At 41.9% G+C, this 22242-nt stretch overlaps 1 protein-coding gene across 1 annotated transcript in view; it reads right to left on the bottom strand.

Moving 5' to 3' along the window:
- Window positions 1-8767: 8767 nt before the first annotated feature.
- Window positions 8768-22242, bottom strand: part of suclg2 (succinate-CoA ligase GDP-forming subunit beta) — a 93133-nt gene continuing 79658 nt past the window's right edge. Inside the window, exons 10-11 of the mRNA XM_031752402.2 lie at window positions 16568-16688; window positions 8768-9680 (exon numbers count right to left, since the gene is read on the bottom strand). Of these exons, the coding sequence (XP_031608262.1) occupies window positions 9568-9680; window positions 16568-16688 (234 nt within the window). The 3' untranslated portion in view covers window positions 8768-9567. The remainder of the gene's footprint in view (window positions 9681-16567; window positions 16689-22242) is intronic.

The following is a 22242-nucleotide window of genomic DNA, read 5'->3' as shown; positions in this document are numbered from 1 at the left end:
TCTAGTTTGCATAATTTAAGGTTAACGAGGAAACAACAGCAGATGAAACCACCCTCATTTTCTCCCCGTTTAGCTTTGCTGGACCCGGGTGATTTTCATTAAAAAGGCATTTGAAGCAGTGCTTTAATCTTCTTCCTCTTTGGGTCGTTCCCTTTAGGAGTCGCTACAGCGGATCACTTGCCTCCATTTCACACAGTCGCCAGCATCCTCCATCACACCAACCCTCTGCATGTCCTCCTTCACTTCCATGAATTTTCTCTGTGGTCTTCTGTTTTCCTCCTGCCTGGCAGCGCCATATTCAACATCCTTTTCATAAAATATCTGCCTTCGCTCCCGTGCACATGCCCAAACTGTCTCAACCTGCACTATCTCTCTGATGTGTTCATTTCTAATCTTGTCCAATGAAAATCTAAGCATCTTCAGCTCTGCCACCTACAGCTAAACCTCCTGTCTTTTTGTCAGTGTCAACATCTCCAAACATATATCTTAGCATGTCTCACCATCTCGTAAACCTTCCCGTTCACTCTTGTTGCTATCCTGTCAAAAATCACCCCTAAGAGTCATCTCCACCCACTCCACCCTGCCTGCACTTGTCTCTTCAACTCTCTTGTGCACTTGTCTGTTGCCTTGGATGGTTAAACCTTGATATTTAATCGTATCCACCTTCTATCCACCATCCACACACATATTCAGTCTTGCTTCTACTGACTTTCCCTCCTCTTGTCTCCAGTGCATACCTTTACCTGTCCAGGCTCTGTTCCACCTACTTCACATACTCTTTCTTGAAGGTTACCCCTACTCTATTTCTCTTATCTACACCCTGGTAGAACAGGTTGATGCTGCTGGCTTTGCCTCCCTTCCTCCTGGTCTCCTGCACACAAAATATATCTACTTTATTTTTTCTCCATCACATCAGCCAACTCTCTCCCTTTACCAGTCAGTCAATTTTACATTTAATTCCAACAATTTAGTCCCAACTCTCAGTTCCAGATTCTTGCCTTTTCTTCTCTCTTGATACCTGCTAACACACCATCCCCCTTTTCTCTTCCTTTGTCTTCAGCCAACAGGAAGAGAAGCATAGTTTCCACCTGCACCCTGTTGGCCAACATTACAGGAAGTGGTTGTCAACCCGGGTTCTGACCAATCTGGTATGGAAAACTACATGTTTGTGTTTTTTTTGCTGGATGACCTTTGCGATGCAACCCTCTCCATTTATCTGCGATTAGGACTGGCACAAGGAAAATACTGGCTTGTGGCATCTCGTGGCTGGGTTGAAGCAGTGCTTTAATGATCTGCATCGTCATCATATTTGTATTTTATTTAATATTTGAGCACATACACAAATAAATATGGAAAACATAAATAAAGACAATAAGTTTTTGCTTGAAGACGTTTCACCTCTCATCTGAGAAGCTTCGGATGAGAGGTGAAACGTCTTCAAGCAACTTAAAGAAGTCCAGACGCTTTTCTTTCCAAGCTCCTTAGACTATGATGACCTGGATGACTGAGAACCTTCACAGACACAATAAGTTTTTATCTACCAGAAATGATTCAGTGATAGCAGATAAATAAAAAAGTGCCCTCTTAATAAAAAAAAAGGCACAAATGTAACACAAGTAGCCCTTAATATAGCTTAAATACCAAATTAATAGATAGACTAATGATGAAATTATTATGTGCATTACTGGTAATTTACCAAATAGCAAGAATAGTGTGAAGTTGTGTGTTTGTTTGAATCCTGTGCTAAATACACAACCTTGACTCGTAATGAGTGTTTTGAGGCAGAGGCAGCCTTTGGCCCTCTATCTCTCAGTTATCCTTACAGGGGTAATTGAACAGAGGGACACATTGTTCTCCTCATCCCCAGCCACGTCCTCCCTACCCCTCCCATGTGTCTAATCACACCTCCATTTGCATGGAGAGCACTGAGAATCAGCCTCAATAACGGCGCACTGCCTTGAAAGATGAGTTTTTAATCTGGGAGAGGAGATGAGTTTTTGACCCGCACCTGTTTGTTTCCGTAGTTTCTTTTTCCCGTCGAACAAAAGTGACCCGCAGGTAAATTTGCAGAGGCAGGATAGCTGCTCGCCTCCCTAAGTACTGTCACTGTGCATTTATTAATATCTCCATATCTGACATGGCGGAGAAAATGGTTCTTGGCGATAAAGGGCACTTGTCGTGGTGGGTGAGACTGCCTAACAGGCAATCAGATGGGCTGACAGCGAGTGTCAGCCGGCGCGTGTGTGCATGTTTGTGTGCAGGCAATGAAGAGGGCTGCAGTCTATGGGAGAGGGGTGGGTATTTATTCTTCTCCCATTGCCCTCTATTGACCCATGTAATAGAGAATTTTACAAGGGGAAGTGTTTGAAATATTCTTTGGATGTAGGTAATGTGTTCATCTAGGGAAAGTAGGCTCTGCTTTCTTTCCTAAACTACGTCTTTTTCTCACACACATTGTTGCACATGATTTGCAGATTCACAGGAGGAAATATCCTGACCTTTTTTCAAAGGTTTTGATTGATTGACAGATGACTAATATACTGAGTAGTATATTGATGTCTTGGTGTTTTAATTTTTTGTGGCACAGATGGCAGATGCTAGAAATATCCCTTGGAGATTTCGGTATGTACTGATGTGATAGCATCGCACAGTTGCTGCAGATTTGTTGGCTGCACATCCATGATGAGAATCTTTCATTCCACCAAAGGTTAAATCAACTTTTACACAAGGATCTGGTGACTGTAGAGGCAGTTAAGATACAGGGAAATTATTAGGTTAATTAATTATTAAGAGAATTATCAAGTTCAGGAAACCAGTTTGTGATGTGGTGCATTATTATGTTATGTGGTGCTGGAAGCAGCCTTCTGAAGAGAGGTACACTGTGGTCATAAAGGAGGGACATGGTCAGTAACAATACTCAGGGGATGGATGGATGGATGGATTGATGGATTGATTGATTGATTGATTCTGGCCCTTCAATCCAACTGTCTGAAATGAAAACTGATTAGATCCAGTAACGTTTTTCCAATCTTCTGTGGTCCAAATTTAGTGACCCCATGTAAACTGTAGCCTCGGTTTCTTGTTCTCAGCTGACAGGAGTGATACCCAGAGTGGTCTTCTGCTGCTGCAGCCAGTCCACTTCAAGGTTCAACGTGTTGCATGTTCAGAGATGCTCTTCTGCATACCTTGCTTGTAAAGTGGTTGTTCGAGTTAATCTTGCCTTCCTATCAGCTCGACCGTTCTCCTCTGGACACTGACAACAAGAAATCATTTTTACCCAGAGAACTGCTGTTCAATGGATGTTTTCTCTCTAGAGATAGTTGTGCAGGAAAATCTCAGTAGATCAGAATTTTCAGAAACATTTGAAGTCCCTTAAATCACCTTTGTCCCCCATTCTGATGGGGTCGTCTTGATCATGTCCTTGTGCCTAAATGCACTTAATTGCTGCCATGTGATTGACTGATTAGGCATTTGTGTTAAAGCGCAATTGAACAGGTGCACATTACAAAGTGAGTGTATGATTTTCCAGCACAAATACACTTGGGCAGATAAAATGAAGATCAGTTCTTTCCTTTATTAATCTGTCTGTAACTACCATACTTTTAGAACTGCACTTCTTAGTGCAGAGATCGCTTTTGTGCCTTCAGGGCTATTTATATATAAGTTGATACTCCCTGGTGGGCTTAATGGGCGTTCGTGTTTACTGGTTACCCTGGTGAAAAAAAAAATCACAAAAATCTAGTTTCTGAAATATATCAACACATTTCGAATCCTTACTTAATACTTGTCTTGCCTTCCACAGTTGTAAAATCTTGCCCCATATTATTATCTGTTAAGGTTTGCTTTGTAATAAACAAATAATGCCCTCCTACATAATAAACTTCTGTGTAAAGACAGAACCAAGAGTGTGTCCTCCTGCACAGCTCTAGTAAGCACCATCTTGACCAAGTGTCATTAATATGTTTACGATCAAGGCTTTTAATCCCAAACTGCTCCATGGAGGCTGGTAAGCAGTCAAGAAAAGAAGAAGATGGCTGTGCTCTACAGTTTGAGCTCCCACTAATGAATGCGCAGTCCAGCGTGAATGCAGCGAGCCTGTGTACTCAGCAAAACTGCAGCAGGTAAACAAAGGTGAGGAAGTTTACAATTAGTCAGCGGATTCATATCATGCTAATCGCTACCATATGATTTAAATATTCCAGGCTGACGTGCACTAAACTGTCACGAGTTTACCTTTTTACAGAAAGCAATTCACTCACAACCCTGAACACAAACAAACCTTCGAGCATATTTCCCTACACAAATGCCTCATCAAATCTTCCCACAGTGAATAAACACACACACACACACACACAAACACGGGCGCAAATATGCACCGATTTGATGTTCCTGTGGATTTTGACACACATCCACAGAGCAAACATAAGAATAAACACAATCACACCTATTCAGGCTTCCGCTGCATCCTCCACAAGGCACATCTAGCACACTTACTAAACCTCATCACCTTATTTACCGTTTCTCTTCATAGCTGGATTTGTGAGAGCGGCCTTCGTTTTGCTGGTACTGCTCTGCTTTATATCGTTTCCAAAATCACAGGTGACGGGCCACTTTTCTTTGGTGCCCTCCCTTCAGCGCGCGTTGTGGGCAGAATCATTTGATGGTGATAACGCTCGACACACACGCGCACGCACATTTCATATATTCAGCCTGAGCATGAGACGGCAAAGCTAACGTTATACCTATTAACCGCCAAAGTCACCTTCGCCCTGAGGGGTGTGTGCACACACACTGCAACCAGTACGATGAACGGAGACAGATCACGTCACTGGGTGAGTACTCAATGTTCATCAGCATACACACCTTCAGCCATCTGAAGAAAGATAAGGAAAAATGCAAGGAATGCAGTAAAGAACGGCCTCAAAGCATGGCATTGTGGGAAAACGGAGCCCCATGAGAGTGTCAGGTGAGCACCTGCTGAGCGCTCCACCAGGATGACTTGGGAGCAATCTGAAACTGTATTCTGTTGCCTCTGTTTTAATTAAGCGGTGGAAGCTTTTTCAGAGGTCAACCAAATGAGCTTTTAACTACACTCACTGCAGGAGTAGATTTCTTTTCCACACTGACACACACTTATCTGATGCTGGCTTGTTGATGACAGCATCGTAGGACGTTTACCAAAAAATGAGGATGCGTTGAGGGGAAGGTTTATAAGGCAGAACAGAGATAAGAAAAAGAAAGCAAGTTTATGTAGCACCGATCCCCTGCCCCCCTTTGTCTGTTCCTCCTGTTTGGATTGCACTCTGTAATTACAGAAGCTTTGAGGATAATAGAAAGTTAGTAATGACACAGTTTTCCCTTCAAATGACCTTGTTGAGCCATCAGTCAGCACGCAGGTATGATGGTGATGTGGATTTCCTTCTAGCTTTGCCTGTGTACACATGTCACCTCAAAGTGCTACAAAATAATGTATCTGGACATCTGTTAACCCACCGTTGTTCTCCATGCTGTCCTTCATGGCACTCTGTGCGTAGCAGCATGGATTCTGCTCAGCACTATTGATTTGATCTGCTGCTCCCCTACATCAGAACTTAGGGTTCAACCACAAGCAGAATGATCACCTACAGCCAAAATCTCTTATTAACCTAACCTCAAGTATGTCTTTGGATTGGAGGGAAGCCTGGATGTTGAACTCAGGACTTTCTTACTTTCTGTGTGGGAACAGTGCCAACCACGGCCCCGCTTTGCAACCAGGAAATAATAAGGTTGATTAAAAATGTAGAAAAAGAAAAAGAAAAGGGAACCAAAGGAGAAAGTCAACAAAGACAGGAGCAGTAGGTTTTAAGCTAAAACTATTATAAATCAGGTTAGAGGGTCAGATGACAAAAAACTGAGGGAGCAAATTGGTGTTTGATGGATGGACAGGAAGTTTAAAATGCTTTGGTCCAAATCAACAGGAAACGTCTCCCCAAAAATTCTCTCGCGTGTTCAAACTTTGGAAACTGAAAGAGATGCTGAAATTGTATTGATTGTGGAAGCAGCTGGGAGACAGGCTGAAAACAAGAGATTGTCATGGAAAGACGAGTGTTGCTTATTGCAACTTTTTAAATCTGCCTCCTCTTCGCTCAATTTCTCGAGACAGCCAAGGTAATTTAAATCGATTCTAAGTCCTTCCATTACAGACACACTGACAACAGTTTGGAGAGAGGGGAAATGGATTTTTCTGCTCATCTGTGAGCCAAGGCCAAATCTGAGGACTTCTACAGCGGCGCTGTAACAAAGCACGCTGCTGCCAGCCAAGGCTCCTCCTTCACTTGACGTTTTTACCTCACTGTATTGCTTTTGCTCCATAAAATCCGTCGACAGCTATTTTTTTCATGATTTCAGGGTTGTGGTAAGACAATAATGGCCGTGGAGAGGGCGAGGCCCGACCTTCCATCTCACTTGGCATTTCCGTGACCGAGAAAAGGAAAACAATGTTTGTGTGTTTGTATGATCCCACAGAGCAGAGCTACCTTTGTGGTTTTTAGAGCTTATGCATAAACATGTGTTCACAGTGCTTACAGGAACTGATATAACAATCAATTGACACACACACACACACAGGCTCATAGTCCTCATCTGTCCACCGCTTGGTCGACAGATTCACAAGCAGAAAATTGTAAATATTGAGCAACCCCCTTGTCCCTGAAAAATGAAGTACAATAGCCGGAGGCAATTCATCCCACTATTGCTTTTTTATGAACTAATATGTTCATAGTTGCCGCTTCCAAATTACTCAATAAATATCCAATACTTCCACAGAGACGGCCTTGACCCTGTTGTCTGAAAGAACGCTTTTCACGAGTGGACGCTTTTTCCCCAACACGCTTAAACACTGAAAGCAGCTTCGGTAAAGTGGCAATTACCGTCCTGACATCAATTCAGAAAGCACATAACAAACCTGCCCTGTTTCGAGAAAGCAAACTGGACAATTACAGAGGCAAATAAAGCCAGCCACTGAGAGCAGGAAAATAAAACTCCCGCGGCATAATAATTCAGCTTAATTAAAGGAGCAGCCCATCCAAAGGGTCATTTACAACAACACCCCCGTGTCTCCCACCTCCGGAGGTATTAGCAGAGTTAAAAGCAGCGGGCTACACGGCAGAAGTCGTCAGACTGACCTCCAAAGCTTCTTTCCCCCCTCATCTATATTTATATGAAGGAGCGGCACTAATTTTGCCCAGTAAATCAGTGTGCACATTCCGTTGTGACCTCCAGCTTGACACTGAATTAAACAATATCAGGGCTCAAGAAGCCCGCTTTAACAAGCCTTAAATTCCTCCGTCCAATCCATCAGCGGGGATATTTCTGACACACGGAGGGAAGAGCATGAAATAAGGCAATTATTGAACCCTTCAGCCCATTTTTACGGCTTGGCTGGCTGGCACGATGCAGCACAGAGCCTCAGAGCTCTGAGTTTGTGCCGTGAGATGACTCTCAGCGATAGGGATGCTAAAAATTAATACAGTGAAAAGAAATTTCAGTAGTTAGGCAACATCTTTTTTGTTGCTAAATATAGCCCGTCAATAAACAGCATGTCACAAAGACGTGTAGCTATGGCGGCAGTTTCCAAGAGGCCCTTCTGGAGTCCTCCTGACTTTGCCCATGAAAAAAAACCAAAGTGTTGAAGAGAAAAGCTTCAGTTTGAGTCACACTTGGTGTTCTTCTCCGGTGCAGGCAGGACGAGAAAAGTGCTCTGTGCGTGCGTCTTTCGTGGAGGTGGCAGTCGATCCTGTGAGCCCTCTCAGATTGCTGACAGATAATCCATCACACAGTCAGTGTGTCTGACAGGAAGAGGTCTCAGTCAACTTTCTGTAGCGCTCACACGGGCCCTATGAAGGACAGTCACTCTTTTCAAGTCTCTCCTGGGACGACGTACACTTGAGTTTCATTAGAAGACTGCAGGTGGATGATTTGAGGAGTTTAAGTGTACGTGTACACTGATGTGCAGACGAAAAGCAAGAAAGAAGGCAGGGTTGTTCAAAAAAAACAAAAAAAGATTTAAATGATATCATGTAGACTATATTTTTGGATACACATGAGGGCGTTTTTAGTGACTTTTTAGTTTTACAGTTACCATGGAATCAACATCGTTTCTGAGCTCTGTCAAAATCCTGATTTATTGGACTACTGAAGAATGGAAATAATAAACGTAACATTTATACATTCTAAACGTAAAATTCTAAACATTTAAGAAAGAAGACGTGAAAATTTATGGTAGAAATCTTAAGAAACTAAATATCTTTAGACAACTGACACTTCAACACAAAGATGAGCTGTGGCCTCTGGATAGCTTAACCCCTTAATCCCTACTGTGTCATATTTGATGCATGAGTTTTTGAGATGTCTACATCTGTGTCGTCCTCCTGAAAAGAAAAAGGGAGATCTATCACATGAATGAAAAAAAAAACTGCTTATATTAAAACCTTTCACTATAAATTACATCTAATTCTCTTTTTTTCCCCTGTTGGAAAAAAACAGACTTGCCCAATGAGGAAGCAGCTTGATTTACTTGGAAAAACATTTGCACATGTACTTGCAAAATATGTGCTCATACAGTCAGTAGTGTTAAGAAAACTGTACGAACTGCTGAGGATCTGCTCTCCCCACTGACATCACATTTATTCTGCGAGTGTTTTTCCTTCAGAAATGCCTGGGAAATTCTGCTTCCGCCTTACTTTGCTTAACTCCGATATGGGGCGGACAAATTCAACACACTAAAGTGTAGTTTTTAAAACATTTTTTGTTTAATGTCACAAATTACACAGTTTTCTCATTGTATTTCAGACATCCTGTCAACATCCATTCATGATTATAAAAAAGTGCAATTCTTTGTTTTTAATCATTCATTTTCTCGACACCTGTGTAAGAGAGTTCCTCATTAGCCTTCATTGGACAGGCACAGATTAGAGCAGATAATGGACTGTCTCATAGTAGCACTTTATAAAAATTCAGAGTGAGTACACCATCTACTTCATTTGAAACACAGACGAGGCTTGGTAACCAACGTGGACGAAGTAAGAAAGTGTTTACTGCTTCCATTCATCTCTGTTTCAGCAAGTACCACTGAATGATATTACAGCTTATGAATGGTGTGCGATAACATGGCAACAACTCAGTGCATGCCAAGGCTGGATGTGAAGATGGAAAATGTTTCCCACTTCATATTTTGCTGAAAAAGAAAGACAAGAAAGCTAATGGAATGGACAAAGTGTTGGGTGTCCTTTCAATATGTTAGCCTGAATGTGTCAGTGGTTTTTCCTAACTAATGCACATTTTAATGATTAAAGAAACTGCAGCTGATCTGATCTGCAGAGAGGAAACCGGTGTAATGGCAGAATCCTGTAAGTGCTTGTGATATGGATCTCAGTTGGCAATCAAAGTGAGAAATGCACACCAGCGTTAAATAAAAACAGAAAGGCCGACATTATGAAAGCAAAGGCTCGAGGTTTTGGAGGTCTGCATGTGGAAGAAAAGGCTGATGCTGCTGCGCTGAGGCTGGAATGAGACGTCCTGCAGGATTCTCTATTTCTTGATGGCTGCCACCGCTTTCTTGGCGGCATCATCCAGGTCATCTGCTGCCAAGATGGGCAGGCCGCTCTCGGTCAGAATCCTTTTAGCCTCGTGGACGTTGGTCCCTGAAAAAGGGCAAAAAAGGGAACAACCACCCCCCCCCCCCAAAAAAAACAGCGTTACAACAGGTGACAACCAACATTACAAAAATGGCTAAACAAGGATGAACCTGATCTGCCAGCTGCACCGATGTTAAAAACCACACTGTGTGAAAGACGAAGAGTTCCTCTGGAGGAATCAATCCACACAGACAGATGGAGTCATGGGTCAATGGTGGCACATGCAACTGCTGATCCGAACGCCACAGAGTGTGAACAACGGGCAAAAGGGCAATTTGTGTGTGTGTGTGTGTGTGTGTGTGTGCGCCTGCTCCCCTGGCTGCAGCGAGGTCAGGGGTAGCAGGTGCTGGGTGATACGGTGCTGCCCGTGCCCCCAGTAGGCCCGCAACCAACCAGAGAGAGAGAAAGAGAAAGACACCCGGAGATACTCTGTGCAACCCCGAGGCTCTACGCACTGAGCTGGCTGCCTCCCAGCACTGCACACCGCTCGGCCAAATGCAAGCCTGACAAGCCTGTCACAACACAGGGCAGGGGGCGCCTCAGCGGACGGAGGGACGCAGGAAGGGGAGTGGATGAGAGGAAGAGAGAGGGAGTGAATGAGGTGGTGGTGCTGGTGGGGCAGCAGAGCAAAAGGTCAAATGAAGCAAAATTGGCCCCTCGCAGCTAAAAACAACAAAAGCCAGCTGTTTATGTGGCATTTACTGATTCGACACATGAAGAAAAAAACTGAATCTGTCTGATGTGCCATCAAACACTCAGCACACTGGTGGAACATTTAATTATCTTTTTTTTTTTTTTTCGAACTACTTACATTTGTTTGTTTTTCTTAATCAGATTTCAGATCTCATTTATTACATTTTGAGTGGACGCACCTCTTTGTGTCTGTGCTGAACACTTCAACTGATGATCACTCCCGTCTGATCTTTTCTTACTTCAAATTCAAACCAATGAAAAACTCAAGTTATGCTGTGTTATTTAGGCAAACAACACATTTGAAAAAGTCTCTAAAAAAGGTTCTGGAAAAACACTTTATAGTGACTTTACACGTAACGCTCTGATTTACTGTATATGGACAAAGGGTGTGTTGAGATTCTCTGTATATTAGTGTCTCCCTGTATTCGCTCGGGTGTTAAACGAGTCGATGTGCGAGTGTTTGTGCATGCTCAGACGCTTACAGGTTGACCTTCGCTCTCGTGGCTGCCGTGTAATTAAGACTGCATGATATGTGAATTCTCCGGAGGCCCGGCCACCCTGATCAATAGACCTTTCATGAGGAATTCTATTACCAGTGCCACTTAAAGCCTAATATTTCATCTCTTTTGTCCAGCCGTATAATAAGTCATTCCAAACACATTTCTGCAGGCTCGCACTCCAAACAATCAATTCGGCAATGCAATTAATTAGAATAAGAGCAGGAAGAGCCCTTGCTCTGCTGCATAAACAAAGGATCGGATGTCTCAAGTCGTTTTCACATCAAACAGCAGATATTCTCCGTGCGACTGTGCGCGTCTCGATTCGGACACGCAGCGAGGAGAGTGGTGCAGTACTGTATGCTTTACATTCAACAGGCTAATCCGCAAACTTCACTGAGATTGATGGATCTATGCTTCTATACTGACAGGTTTATCTGTCACAAGATTAAAACAAAGCTGCAGCACAACAAAGTTCAAACGACACAAGATAAAACTGACAAAAGTGGAAGCAGCCATATGGGCCCACAGCAAATACATAATGCAGCAGGTATTCTGAAAAGACAAATATGCCTATGGAAAGTGTATACAGGAACAAAAAGTAAACATGCATTTTTTTCTCCCCCATACATATTCATGACCAGCAGGAGTATTCAGTATTCAGACTGTGCAGCATCTGTGTGTTACTCAGGTCATGTGTGGTGGAAGAATCACACGTCGTGTTGGAGTTGTGCATTTGTGGGAGTCTTTTTCTGCACAAGTATGGGTGAGAGCTGACTGCAGTTCCACTGTGAGCAGTAGGGAGCACTGATAGCTCACACCAGCAGCATCAGCAAGGGCTGAGCTCAGCTGGATACAGAATTACTAAGGCATGTGTGGAGTATATGTGTGTGAGTGTAGGGTATAACTGGAGAATGGGGAAGTGTGTGTGTTCACCTGCAGCCACTAGGTGCTGCCAGAGACCTACTCACAGTCTGGAGAGGGCGTCAACGCACACAGTCAGCATGCACAAATAACCAAAGCAAGATGATTGTTTTAAATGAATTTCTATATGATTAAATATAATAAATGACCATCAGAGAAGGCAAAAATATAGATTTCTGCAGAAATTCATCACAACATACAGTATTCTCCAGACCTACATCATCAGTCCGACTGACCTGTTAATTTCTGAGAAATGTCACAGAACACCAACTTGCTAGTCTGAACTTTTTTCTTTATTAACAATCAACTCCTGAAAATTCAATCAAACTTTAATTCACTTTTCAAAATGCTCAATCCAATCAAACACCGACAAAACCCCCCAAATTTAATTCAGTTCAATTCAACTTCATTTATATAGCGCCAAATCATAACCCCAGTGGCCTCCAGGCGCTTTATAATGTAATTTAAAGACCCTAGAGTAATACAGAGAAAACCCCAACAACCAGACAACCCCTTAGAGGAAGAAGTTTGTGACAGTGGGAAGGAAAAACTCCCTTTTAACAGGAAGAAACCTGGCAGAACCAGGCTCAGGAAGGGGCAGCCATCTGCCGTGACCAGGTGGGGGTAAGGGGAGCGGAGGAGAGCCTGAGATTAATAATAACTAATGAATAAATACAGAGTAGCTTATGAACACACGTAGTGAAAGGAGGCGAGTGAAGAAAACAAACCCACACTCATCATGGGAAGCCCCCAGCAGCCTAGGCCTATTGCAGAGTAACATAAGGAGGATTCAGGGTCACCTGATCCAGCCCTCACTATATGTTTGATCAAAAGAGGAAGTTTTAAGCCCAATCTTAACACTAGAGAGGCGGTCTGTCTCCAGAATCCAAACTGGGAGCTGATTCCACAGAAGAGAGGCCTGAAAACTCTGCCTCCCATTCTGCTTGTAAATATCCTAGAAACTGCAAATAAACCTGCAGTCTGAGAGCAAAGTGCTCTAATGGGGCGAAATGGTACTATGAGGTCTTGAATATAAGATGGGACCTGACTATTCAAGACCTTGTATGTGAAGAGAAGGATTTTAAATTAGATTCAGCATTTAACAAAGAAAACAGCATAAGAGCATTCAGCAGGTGGCAAGCATCACCACACAATTTTTTCACATCTATGTGGCAATTAGCTAGCGTACCTGTGACTACTGTGAAAAATGTCGCTTTAACGTGTGACTTACAGGCCACTAGGCTTCAGCGGGATAATAAGGGTTGGGGCTGTGCCAAAGATTTGTGCTGGAGGAGCTTTCTTGATGCTGCAAATCCTACATTTGTGAGCAGCTTTGTCCTAACAAGCTGTGCTTAGTGTTACTGTCATCTGAGAGAAGGACACGTTGCTGTAGAGTCAGACATACAAAGAAAGTCTGAAGCTGTAATGGTTCCTTATATGTCAAGGACACGATAAAGACCGTTTCCTTAGCAGGAGAAGATAAGGGAAACAAAAAGATGTAGCGCTTGATAAATGAACTCTTTCGCCTGCTGTTGGTAAAATCTTTGCCACAACAAAAACTGGAAACCCCTTCACCTTCTCTCACAGTCAAGCCAACCGGTTAATTAATCATGTGCTGACTGAGTGATTGTCAGTGTAAGGCTATGTGTGTCTGGATATTTCTTTTCCCTTTTAAATATCACAATTGTCATTAATACATGGCAATTAGACGGGCAGCTTCTGCAAGACTGTCCACTGACAGTTTTTCTTCACGTTTCCTGAGCTGGTGGCTTGTCTGCACTGCTGGTGAGTTATGGTTTGCTTCACACTAGAAAGTGATTAGTTCCCCACGTAATAATCTCCTGGCTGTCAATGAGGGCTTTTGATGTGTCACACTAACATAATTCCCACCATCTGTCTGCTGTCTGAAGGTACTGGGGTACGCTGTGAAAGAAGTTCTTAGAGGATTTATTTATTTATTTATTTATTTTTTTAAATTAGACACAAGCTCAGCACTAATAAGGCAAATAATTATGTATGTAAACTGTATGTATGTAATTGCAGTTGTCAGGAAATCTCATGGTAAACCAAAAGTTAACATTTTAGTTTCGTGCCAGTGTCCTAACGTACATTATAATCTGTATCATTATCTTTTTGTGTTGGGAATCTGCATAAATGTCACAATGCTGCAGTCCAGTAACTCACTTAGTAAAAGCAGTTTAAAACAAAGAAGGGCGCTCTGTCTCAAGACCAGCTGGATAAACCACAGGCAGCTGATATTTACAACCCCCCCCCCCAAAAGAAACCTATTGACCGCATGTTGTCATACTCACTCGACTCTTAACCCAACCCCAACCAGACGGTCTACATGATTTTTATATTATCTGTTATTTAAGAGCAGCTTACTGCAGCATCAGATTTCATGTTTTCATCAGTGCTAACTCTAACAGAGAGCATTACGGTATTAGTATCTTAAGACTGTGTTCCCTATCTGCATACTTGTATAACGTGCATGACATTCATTCTCATGATTTAATCAATTCTTGTCAGATTCTTTGTGAGAGGCAAACAGCGAGATTTACACTATGTGAGAGTAAGTTAATCGCTATTTTTAAAAGGCACTACAAAAATGAAAAAATGTGTAATATATGTGAAATCAAAGACAGAAACCCCCCCAAAATCAACCAGTGTGTGAATTTATATATCTATATTTATGTATGTGGATATGCATATAGCTGCAGCAGCTATTTAAGCTATAATGATGCTGTCAGGACTGATGTTGAAATCTCATCCATTGATACAGGGCCTCAAATCTTGTTTCAATTATATATGAGGAAAAGCTCAAGCAGAACATGCTCCGCTCTTTGATAGACAGTTGGGGGACACCTCAGAACAGAGTTAAATGAATGTAGTCAACTTTTTCCTGGTTGCCAAAGACTATTTAAGAGGCAGACGACACTACAGAGAAACACAGGACCATGTACACACTGTAGCCAGAGAGGGCAGTACAGCACCTCCTTAGGTATCGCTTCCTTTCTATACCTTTGATAACGACAGTGTGTCTGCGTGTTCTCTGCTCAATTTTCACCAGATGACTCTAAGTGCTAGTGATGATAATTACAGACTGTTTTAGATCAACTCAATCAGCCCACATCAAACACTTCATGCATACTCTATCAACTAACACAACTCTATCAGCAACTAGACCACATGGCCTCTCTTCCCCACATATGGGAGCACATAATTCTCCGCCAGTGCAATCAACCCTGGCTCTTTAGGGCCTTTCCAATTAAAAGTGTGCCTGTTAATCCATTCTGATCCTGTTGAAGAACGCTGGGCCGTTTTCACTGCCCGGCAGTCAGCCTAGCAAGCTGAGCTGATTGATTCAGAGCCAATCCTCTCCACAAGACTGCAGCCCAGGATGTAATGACCCACAACTAAGGCTTGGATTAGGCCTCGGTCAGGGTGACGTGTTTGGACCATCCGGCATCCACCAGAAGTGACTTTCTGGACTGTCTGAGAGTCATGTTGAATTATGGCTACTATCAGAAATGTGTGGTGGATAATTAAGGATCCGTGCTGATTGCCAGTCTAGTTCGTTCTGTAGCTGTGTATTCAAAGAGACAAATGTGCATCTTGAACTTGGGGTGTTTGAACTCCAGTCAACAATATTATTTTTGGTTCAGATCCAAAGTTATTTCAGCCATGGGGTAGATTTACATACCTGCATGACATTTTTATTCGACTTTAGGGGAAAGTAGTGGAAATGACAGTTAAGAGTAAAATTCTCACACTACGTGGTGCTCTGAACAACCATGCCCTCACAACTGCACAGCACCTCGACACACAGTTGGCTTCTAGAAACAGCTTACACGCCCTGACCTACAAATAGCAGATTGTGTGCAGACATACAGCATGAAATGCTAAGCGCTAACACACACACACACACTCTCCCCTGCTCTGTGCTCTGGACACACCACTCAGCAGGATCTTGACAATTAAGCTAACCACCAACTGCTGGCCCTATGCCTCTGTGAGTCACCACTGCCATCCCCATCCCCGCCCCCCACACACACACACACACACTTGGGCACACACACACACACAGCTGAGCAGGTTTTATTAGCATATACAGGTGAAAGGTGAGCCAATCAGTGCCGTCTCTACAGTTATTCTGGCTGCTGCTAATGACAGGTGCAGCAGAATGTGACATCTAAGAGAAATGCACTGCTGTTCTTTCTGGGACACTGGGCCACAATGAAGATGGATATGCACCTGAGAGTACAGCAGCAATAATACAATGGCTCCAAAGTTTAAAACTAGGTGGGGAAAGAGTTTCTTTGTACCTTTGAAATTGAAAATATTCATAAAATGATACGGCAAGCTCTATTCTCGGTCCATATAAACTCGAACCAGCTGTACCCTGAGCAAAGGAGACTTTAGGTACAGTTCAAGAAAAATAAAACTTACTGACACATATATGTAAAAGCAAGACAAAAAGAACTTATGTTTACATGATGATGATGTTACTCATGGTCAAGGTGAACAACTCCTCAAGATACGTGACAAGGGACAGAGCTGTGAACCTAGTTTCATGTTATAGCGTATTAACCCCCAATCATTAAATGCTCATTAACATGAAATTCTTTCGCTGGAGGCTAGATGTGCCTAAGAGAAATGATGCAGTCTGGTTTAACTGGGAGTGCCAACTGCCGATGGCTTGCTAACAGTGTCAGAGAGGCAAAACAAAAACTTTTGTACATGTGTTCCACTGTGGGTGAATGTGAAGTGCTGTTTTACCTTCCAGCCTGACCACCAGTGGCACTTTGAGCTCCAGCTCTCGGCAAGCTTTGGTGATGCCATTGGCAATGATGGCACAATTAACAATGCCCCCAAAGATGTTGACCAGGATGGCTTCAACCTGTGAAACAAGACAATAAAGAAAGAAAAAAGGATTAACCTAACAATAAACAGCAAGTGAAATGAAATGATAAGATAAAGACAAGTTTCGGCTGTACCATCTTTGTGCAATAGCAAGCAACAACATTTAAACAAACAGCAGAGCATGTCTTGTTGGGAATCCTAGCTGGTAACGCTAACGGCTTCATTCTGACATGTACTAAATAAGATATTCAACTGATTACATCATATAAAGAAAATACACCCTCATTAAATTATAATGTCTTACTTATAAAGACAAAATAGAAATAATCTGGTCCTTAGCTGGTCTTAAAATTAGGTAACTCCAACCTCAGATAACAAAACATGACAAATTACTGCATGTATTTCTTTATCAAAAATAGCCAAAATGCAAAAGCAGTACACGAAAAACCAAGAATTCCTTTACTGCTTCTATAGGAATAAAGAGAGTAAGTAGCTGCCAGGTCCTGCTAATTAAATGCACCTGATTAACTGATAATTAGTGAGTGTGAGCGCCTCTGAACAAGCAGAAGCTTTGGCAGTTTGCTGGTCCAGAGCAGCAAAGGTGTGTACAACGCCGAGGACAAAAAGATGTCAGCTGTGATCTTACAGACCACTGTTGCTGTCCATCAATGGGTTATAAAGGGTTATACAGCCATTTGCGAACAATTTTTAGTCCATCATTCCACACTGAGAAAGATTATTCACAAGTGGAAAACGATCAAGACAGCAGCCAGTCTTCCCAGGAGTGGATGTCCCAGCAAATTCACTGCAAGGTCAGGCTGTGCAGCGATCAGAGAAAGTGCAACAAAACCCAAGAGCGCCATCTCAGACTCTACAAGCTGTTAAATGTTAAAGTTCACGACAGTACAATTAGAAAAAGCCTCTTCTCACAAACCACAAATTTTGGAACAATGAACCTCATTGAAACAATGTGTATGCACAAGTTTATGCACGAACTGTGCATACATACATTTCAATGATGAAGGTCTGGCTGTCTTTGAAACTCTAAACAAGTTTTTTTAAAAGCTGAATACTAATACTGCTAGTGCTGTGATTACTACTTTTACTACTACTAATTTTTATAATTTCCTTTTCTTTTCTTTTTTTTCCTTAAAAAAAAAAAAAGAACCCACAGTAGAAACACTTTGGAAAGCTGAACCTTTGCTGACGTGTTTCAGCTTCTTTAGTGTGACTTTCTCCAGTGTCCTAGAGTTAGTGTTGCAGAACTCTCTCTTACATTGTTGTCGCAGCTTTTTCCACTTCACCTGGAGGTTAACATGTTTCCTTATATAGAGAAACAGCACGTGACAGTATGCAGATTGCATGCAGACTGCAGAAGCCTGTTGGTTTAAAAAGACTGTGATTCACTAACAGATGCACGGTGTAAAGAACACATAAGCTGGTGTGCACAATCTGAGAATAATTTAGCATATGGACTTTTTTGTGCAGGGTAAGAATGTCCATGCAAACATTATTGAAAGAGGCTGTAATGTCCTTTGGATAGATTGTTTGGTGAAACCCAAACATGGCGTATAAGCACAAACACCTCATACCAACTGTCATAACAACGGTGATGCTTTGGGTTTGTTTCACAGCCACAGGGCCTGGGAACCCTGCAGCCTTTGAGTCAACCATGAACTCCTCTGTATACCAAAGTACTCGAGAGTCAAACATGAGACAGTCTGTCTGACAACCATCATTGATCCCAACCACAGCAACGAATCTACAACAGAATAACTAAAAAAGGAAAGAATTAAGGTGGTGCACCGACTCAAAGTTCAGACCTCAACCTGACTGAAACACTGCAGTGGGACCTTAAGAGAGCTGTGCATAAACAAACACTCTGAACTGAAGCAATGTTGTAAAGAAGAGGGGACGAAATTCCTCAACAATGATGTGACAAACTGGTAAAGTCTTGCTTTTTGATTAATAAAAATGTCCTACGTGGAGTACACGGTATCGTATGCAACATGGCCAATCCTCTCAGTGTCTCAGGGATAATTTATCATGATTATTTTTCTTGCTGCTAAGTTTTCATTGGGGTGAAGACTTTACTGTAAAGTTGTAGGGCAAAGTGAAAAAGGCAAACTCACACAGAGACATACAAAGTGCATCTTTGCACTCTGCTGGCAGTGAAAGGTGGAAGAAGTGTGAAGTTCACACTTTGTCAGGTGTGCATAAAAACACATTTTGTTCCATAAAGGAGCAGCTTTGAGTCGTCTGTTCTGTCAGCACGGGCAGGCTAAGACTGCGAGACAGTGTCAAAAGTGTGTCTCATGACAAAAGGCTGTTATGTTTGGCTCTTTAGGGCACGATACAGCAGTGTGTGTTACTGAACTAGGATGCTGGAGATAATCTTGTTTGAGCCTCTGTGGAAAGTGTTATGTAAATGATATATGGATATATATGTTGTACCTTTATGGAAAAGTGTCCAGTTTGTGCATTACAACACAACAGTGACCTGTTCAGATGCTGTCAGGTTATTGGAAAGTGGCTTAACATCCCATCATCTTTACCAGAGCACAGCTGCCCTAAAATATCGATGAAGACACGCTCAACTTTCTTACAAAACAAGCACAAAAGTGATATCACCAAATAGAGAAGCATTGCAGCTTGTGTGTGTTTGCATGTGTGCGTGATTACACACTGACAATCTAGCACTTGGTAATTACCCTAGCTAGCTCAGTGGAAAAGTAGACTGAGAGCACACAGGATTAATCCTCCATGTTTGTTTATAATCACTGCTAATCTGTTAGCGGCGATTTGGATGAGCAGCTTGTGGGTGTGTGTTTGTGTGCTTGTGTGTGCGTGCCTGTTGTGCATGTGTATGTTGTCAGTGTGTGGTAATGATGTTTACAGGGAGAGAAGATCAAGGACTTGGATAGCTATCAGAGTGTCGCCATGGCATTGTCCTCTATATGCTATCCAAATGAGCATCTCCGTACGAACAGCGGAGAATGACACAAGACCAGGAGAGCGCTCCCGAACAAACACAAACATAGGCAGGGCTATAAAAACTCATTCACCACGCAAAGACACAGAGTAAGAGGTTCGATTCACACCGAGAGCCATTTTGTGCTGATTAAGTGTATCACACAGGGGATTCACCCAGAAATGCAAAAACAAACAAACAGGAGGAAGATGCAGGGAATCGATCGTCTCAAACTTAAAAATGAACAGTTTGGTGTTTCAATAAAACGCAAAGGTGATCAAATGAAACACGGCCTCCTGATTACAGAGTAATGCTGTATGATGAGGAGCTGTATTTACGGAAAATTATAGACGCATGGAGGCATAGTAAATGCTAATGTCTTTATACTATTGTATGAATTATGTGTGCTGTAGTTTTTGACTTCAATGAAGTCACAATCCCAGTCTATGAGAAAGCTGACGATGCACTCAAAACAGTGATAATTGTGCCACTCAGCAGCTTTAGGTACTTCTAGTACTTCATTCATTTACTTCATCTCTCCCTGTTATAATATTCCCATCATTTAAACAGTAACAAACTATATGTGTTTTGTTAAGATAATATTTACAAGCACACAACTTGCTCATCCTTTCCCAGAATTACAACCTGCTCAAAAATGGAAAGCACATTTTCACTTTTATAGTAATTTTTTTTTCTCTTTTACTTCTATGAGTCTAATTTCATTATTGTAAATTAATCTTACAATTCTTTTATGTTACCCATATCTGAAAAAAAGGGAAAAAACTCCATTTGCGACTACCACTAACCTCTAAATGCTAAAAAAGAAAAGATTGCTGCAACAAAGGCTGCGTTTCTGCTTTAAGGTACGGCTTTGAAAGGAAAGAAATTCTGTAAAAAGGAAAGTTATTATATATCATTACATATACATATCCATATTTTCCTCATGTGAAGTTGAAAAGGAAAAGGAAGGAGAGGAGGGCGTTTATTTCCGCTTTTTTCTGTCTTTTTATTTATTTTATGTTCACTTTGTACTTTGCACCATGAATAGTTTGAAAAGTCAATATAATGTTAAAAAAAATTCTACCTATTGTAAAGCATCTAAAGGACAAGCTTTGAATTATCCCTGCTGTTCATTACTGTCTATGTTTATGACTGACATCACTGCACAAGTATGAATCTGCTTTACCACACACTGTATGACCTGTGTGTTTGCAGTAATGGGTCTACAGGGGAAGGACCACATATAGGTGAACGTGGAGGTGAAATACAGGTAAATTTACATACATTTTAAAGGAAACATATGCAATATATTAGCAATAACATTTACTCACTCGTTACCATCAAAGACAAAGACTCACTGGCAGCTGATGTGATGCAGAGTTCATGAGGTCCATGCTTGTCTATATTTTTTCCTCTTTTTTGCCATATACACTGTATCCTGCCTTAGAGCACAAGTATGAAAGTGTGTATTTCTACATTACCCCGTGCAGGTGCGGGACACAACAGGCAACAACAACAACTGTATATTATCCACAGATAAAACATAATCAACCAAATTATAATGCTCGAGTCTATGCACGCACCCAATTTTTATCCTGACCGCCAGCAACTTACAATAGATGAAAAATAAATAAATAAAATGCAGAGCATAAACAGAGCTTTAAAGAAAGATCAAATGTGGGGGGAAAAAAGGAGCCGCTGAGGGAAGATAATCATTGGAGTTGTTTGTATTACCAGTGAACAAACAATGCTTGTATCATCGGCCAAGGCTTCGCGTGCACAGTGCAGTGCGTTAACAATGTATCGTATTTAATGTGACAGTTTTGTTGGAGTGCTCCTCGCGTTACACAGCTGACACTGAGCAACAGCAATATGGGGCACCGATTTACGATAACAGTGTGTTTCTTTATTTCTGGTGGCTGAAGCTGCACATATTGTATCACAGTTGTTTAGTGTCGCAAACACACACACACACACACACACACACCCTCCGTTATATGGAGTCCCACTTGGGGGCAGCAGAGATTTAGACGCCTTTTGCAGCTTCACTAGAGAAGCCTCTATTCTCACCCCATCCACAGCCCATTTTTCAACTCTGTCTCTGTGGGGATGAACCATATTTCTTCCATTCATGCATCTCCTATTGACACCCATGTATATTAATGATATATAAGGCATGATTTATGTTGCTGGCCACAGAAGTAAATGCAGTTTATAGAAATATGGATGTGGCGAGGAATAAGTTGCACTTTGCTGAAAGTTTGTTTTATTTTTTTCCCTTCTTCTCCCGTTTCGTTTTACGACAATGGGTACATCCCAAAGGAGCACCTCGTACAAAGAGACAAATAAGCAGACATTTGATATAAATGTTCTTCAGCTGCTATATGTTCCAAGCAGAGATCGCAGATATACGTTGACAGGAAACAGCATTTTTGGAGAGTTTAAATACAGAACCGTGTGCCAGGAGGGAACAAGGCAGCGACGGCGGTTCTTACTATTCATTTTTCTAAAGATATTCTGCCCTGGAATGAGTCACTCGGTTCCAAAATGTATAATATGGTGAGGTCCTTTGTGGTGGAATGAAAACGGCACATTAGGTATGAATTACTTTGCTTCTCTG

This window comes from Oreochromis aureus, linkage group 5 (assembly GCF_013358895.1).
Source record: "Oreochromis aureus strain Israel breed Guangdong linkage group 5, ZZ_aureus, whole genome shotgun sequence".
Classification (NCBI taxonomy): Eukaryota; Metazoa; Chordata; class Actinopteri; order Cichliformes; family Cichlidae; genus Oreochromis; species Oreochromis aureus.
Note: the sequence above shows the minus strand (reverse complement) of the source record. Positions and strands in the feature narration are given on the sequence as shown.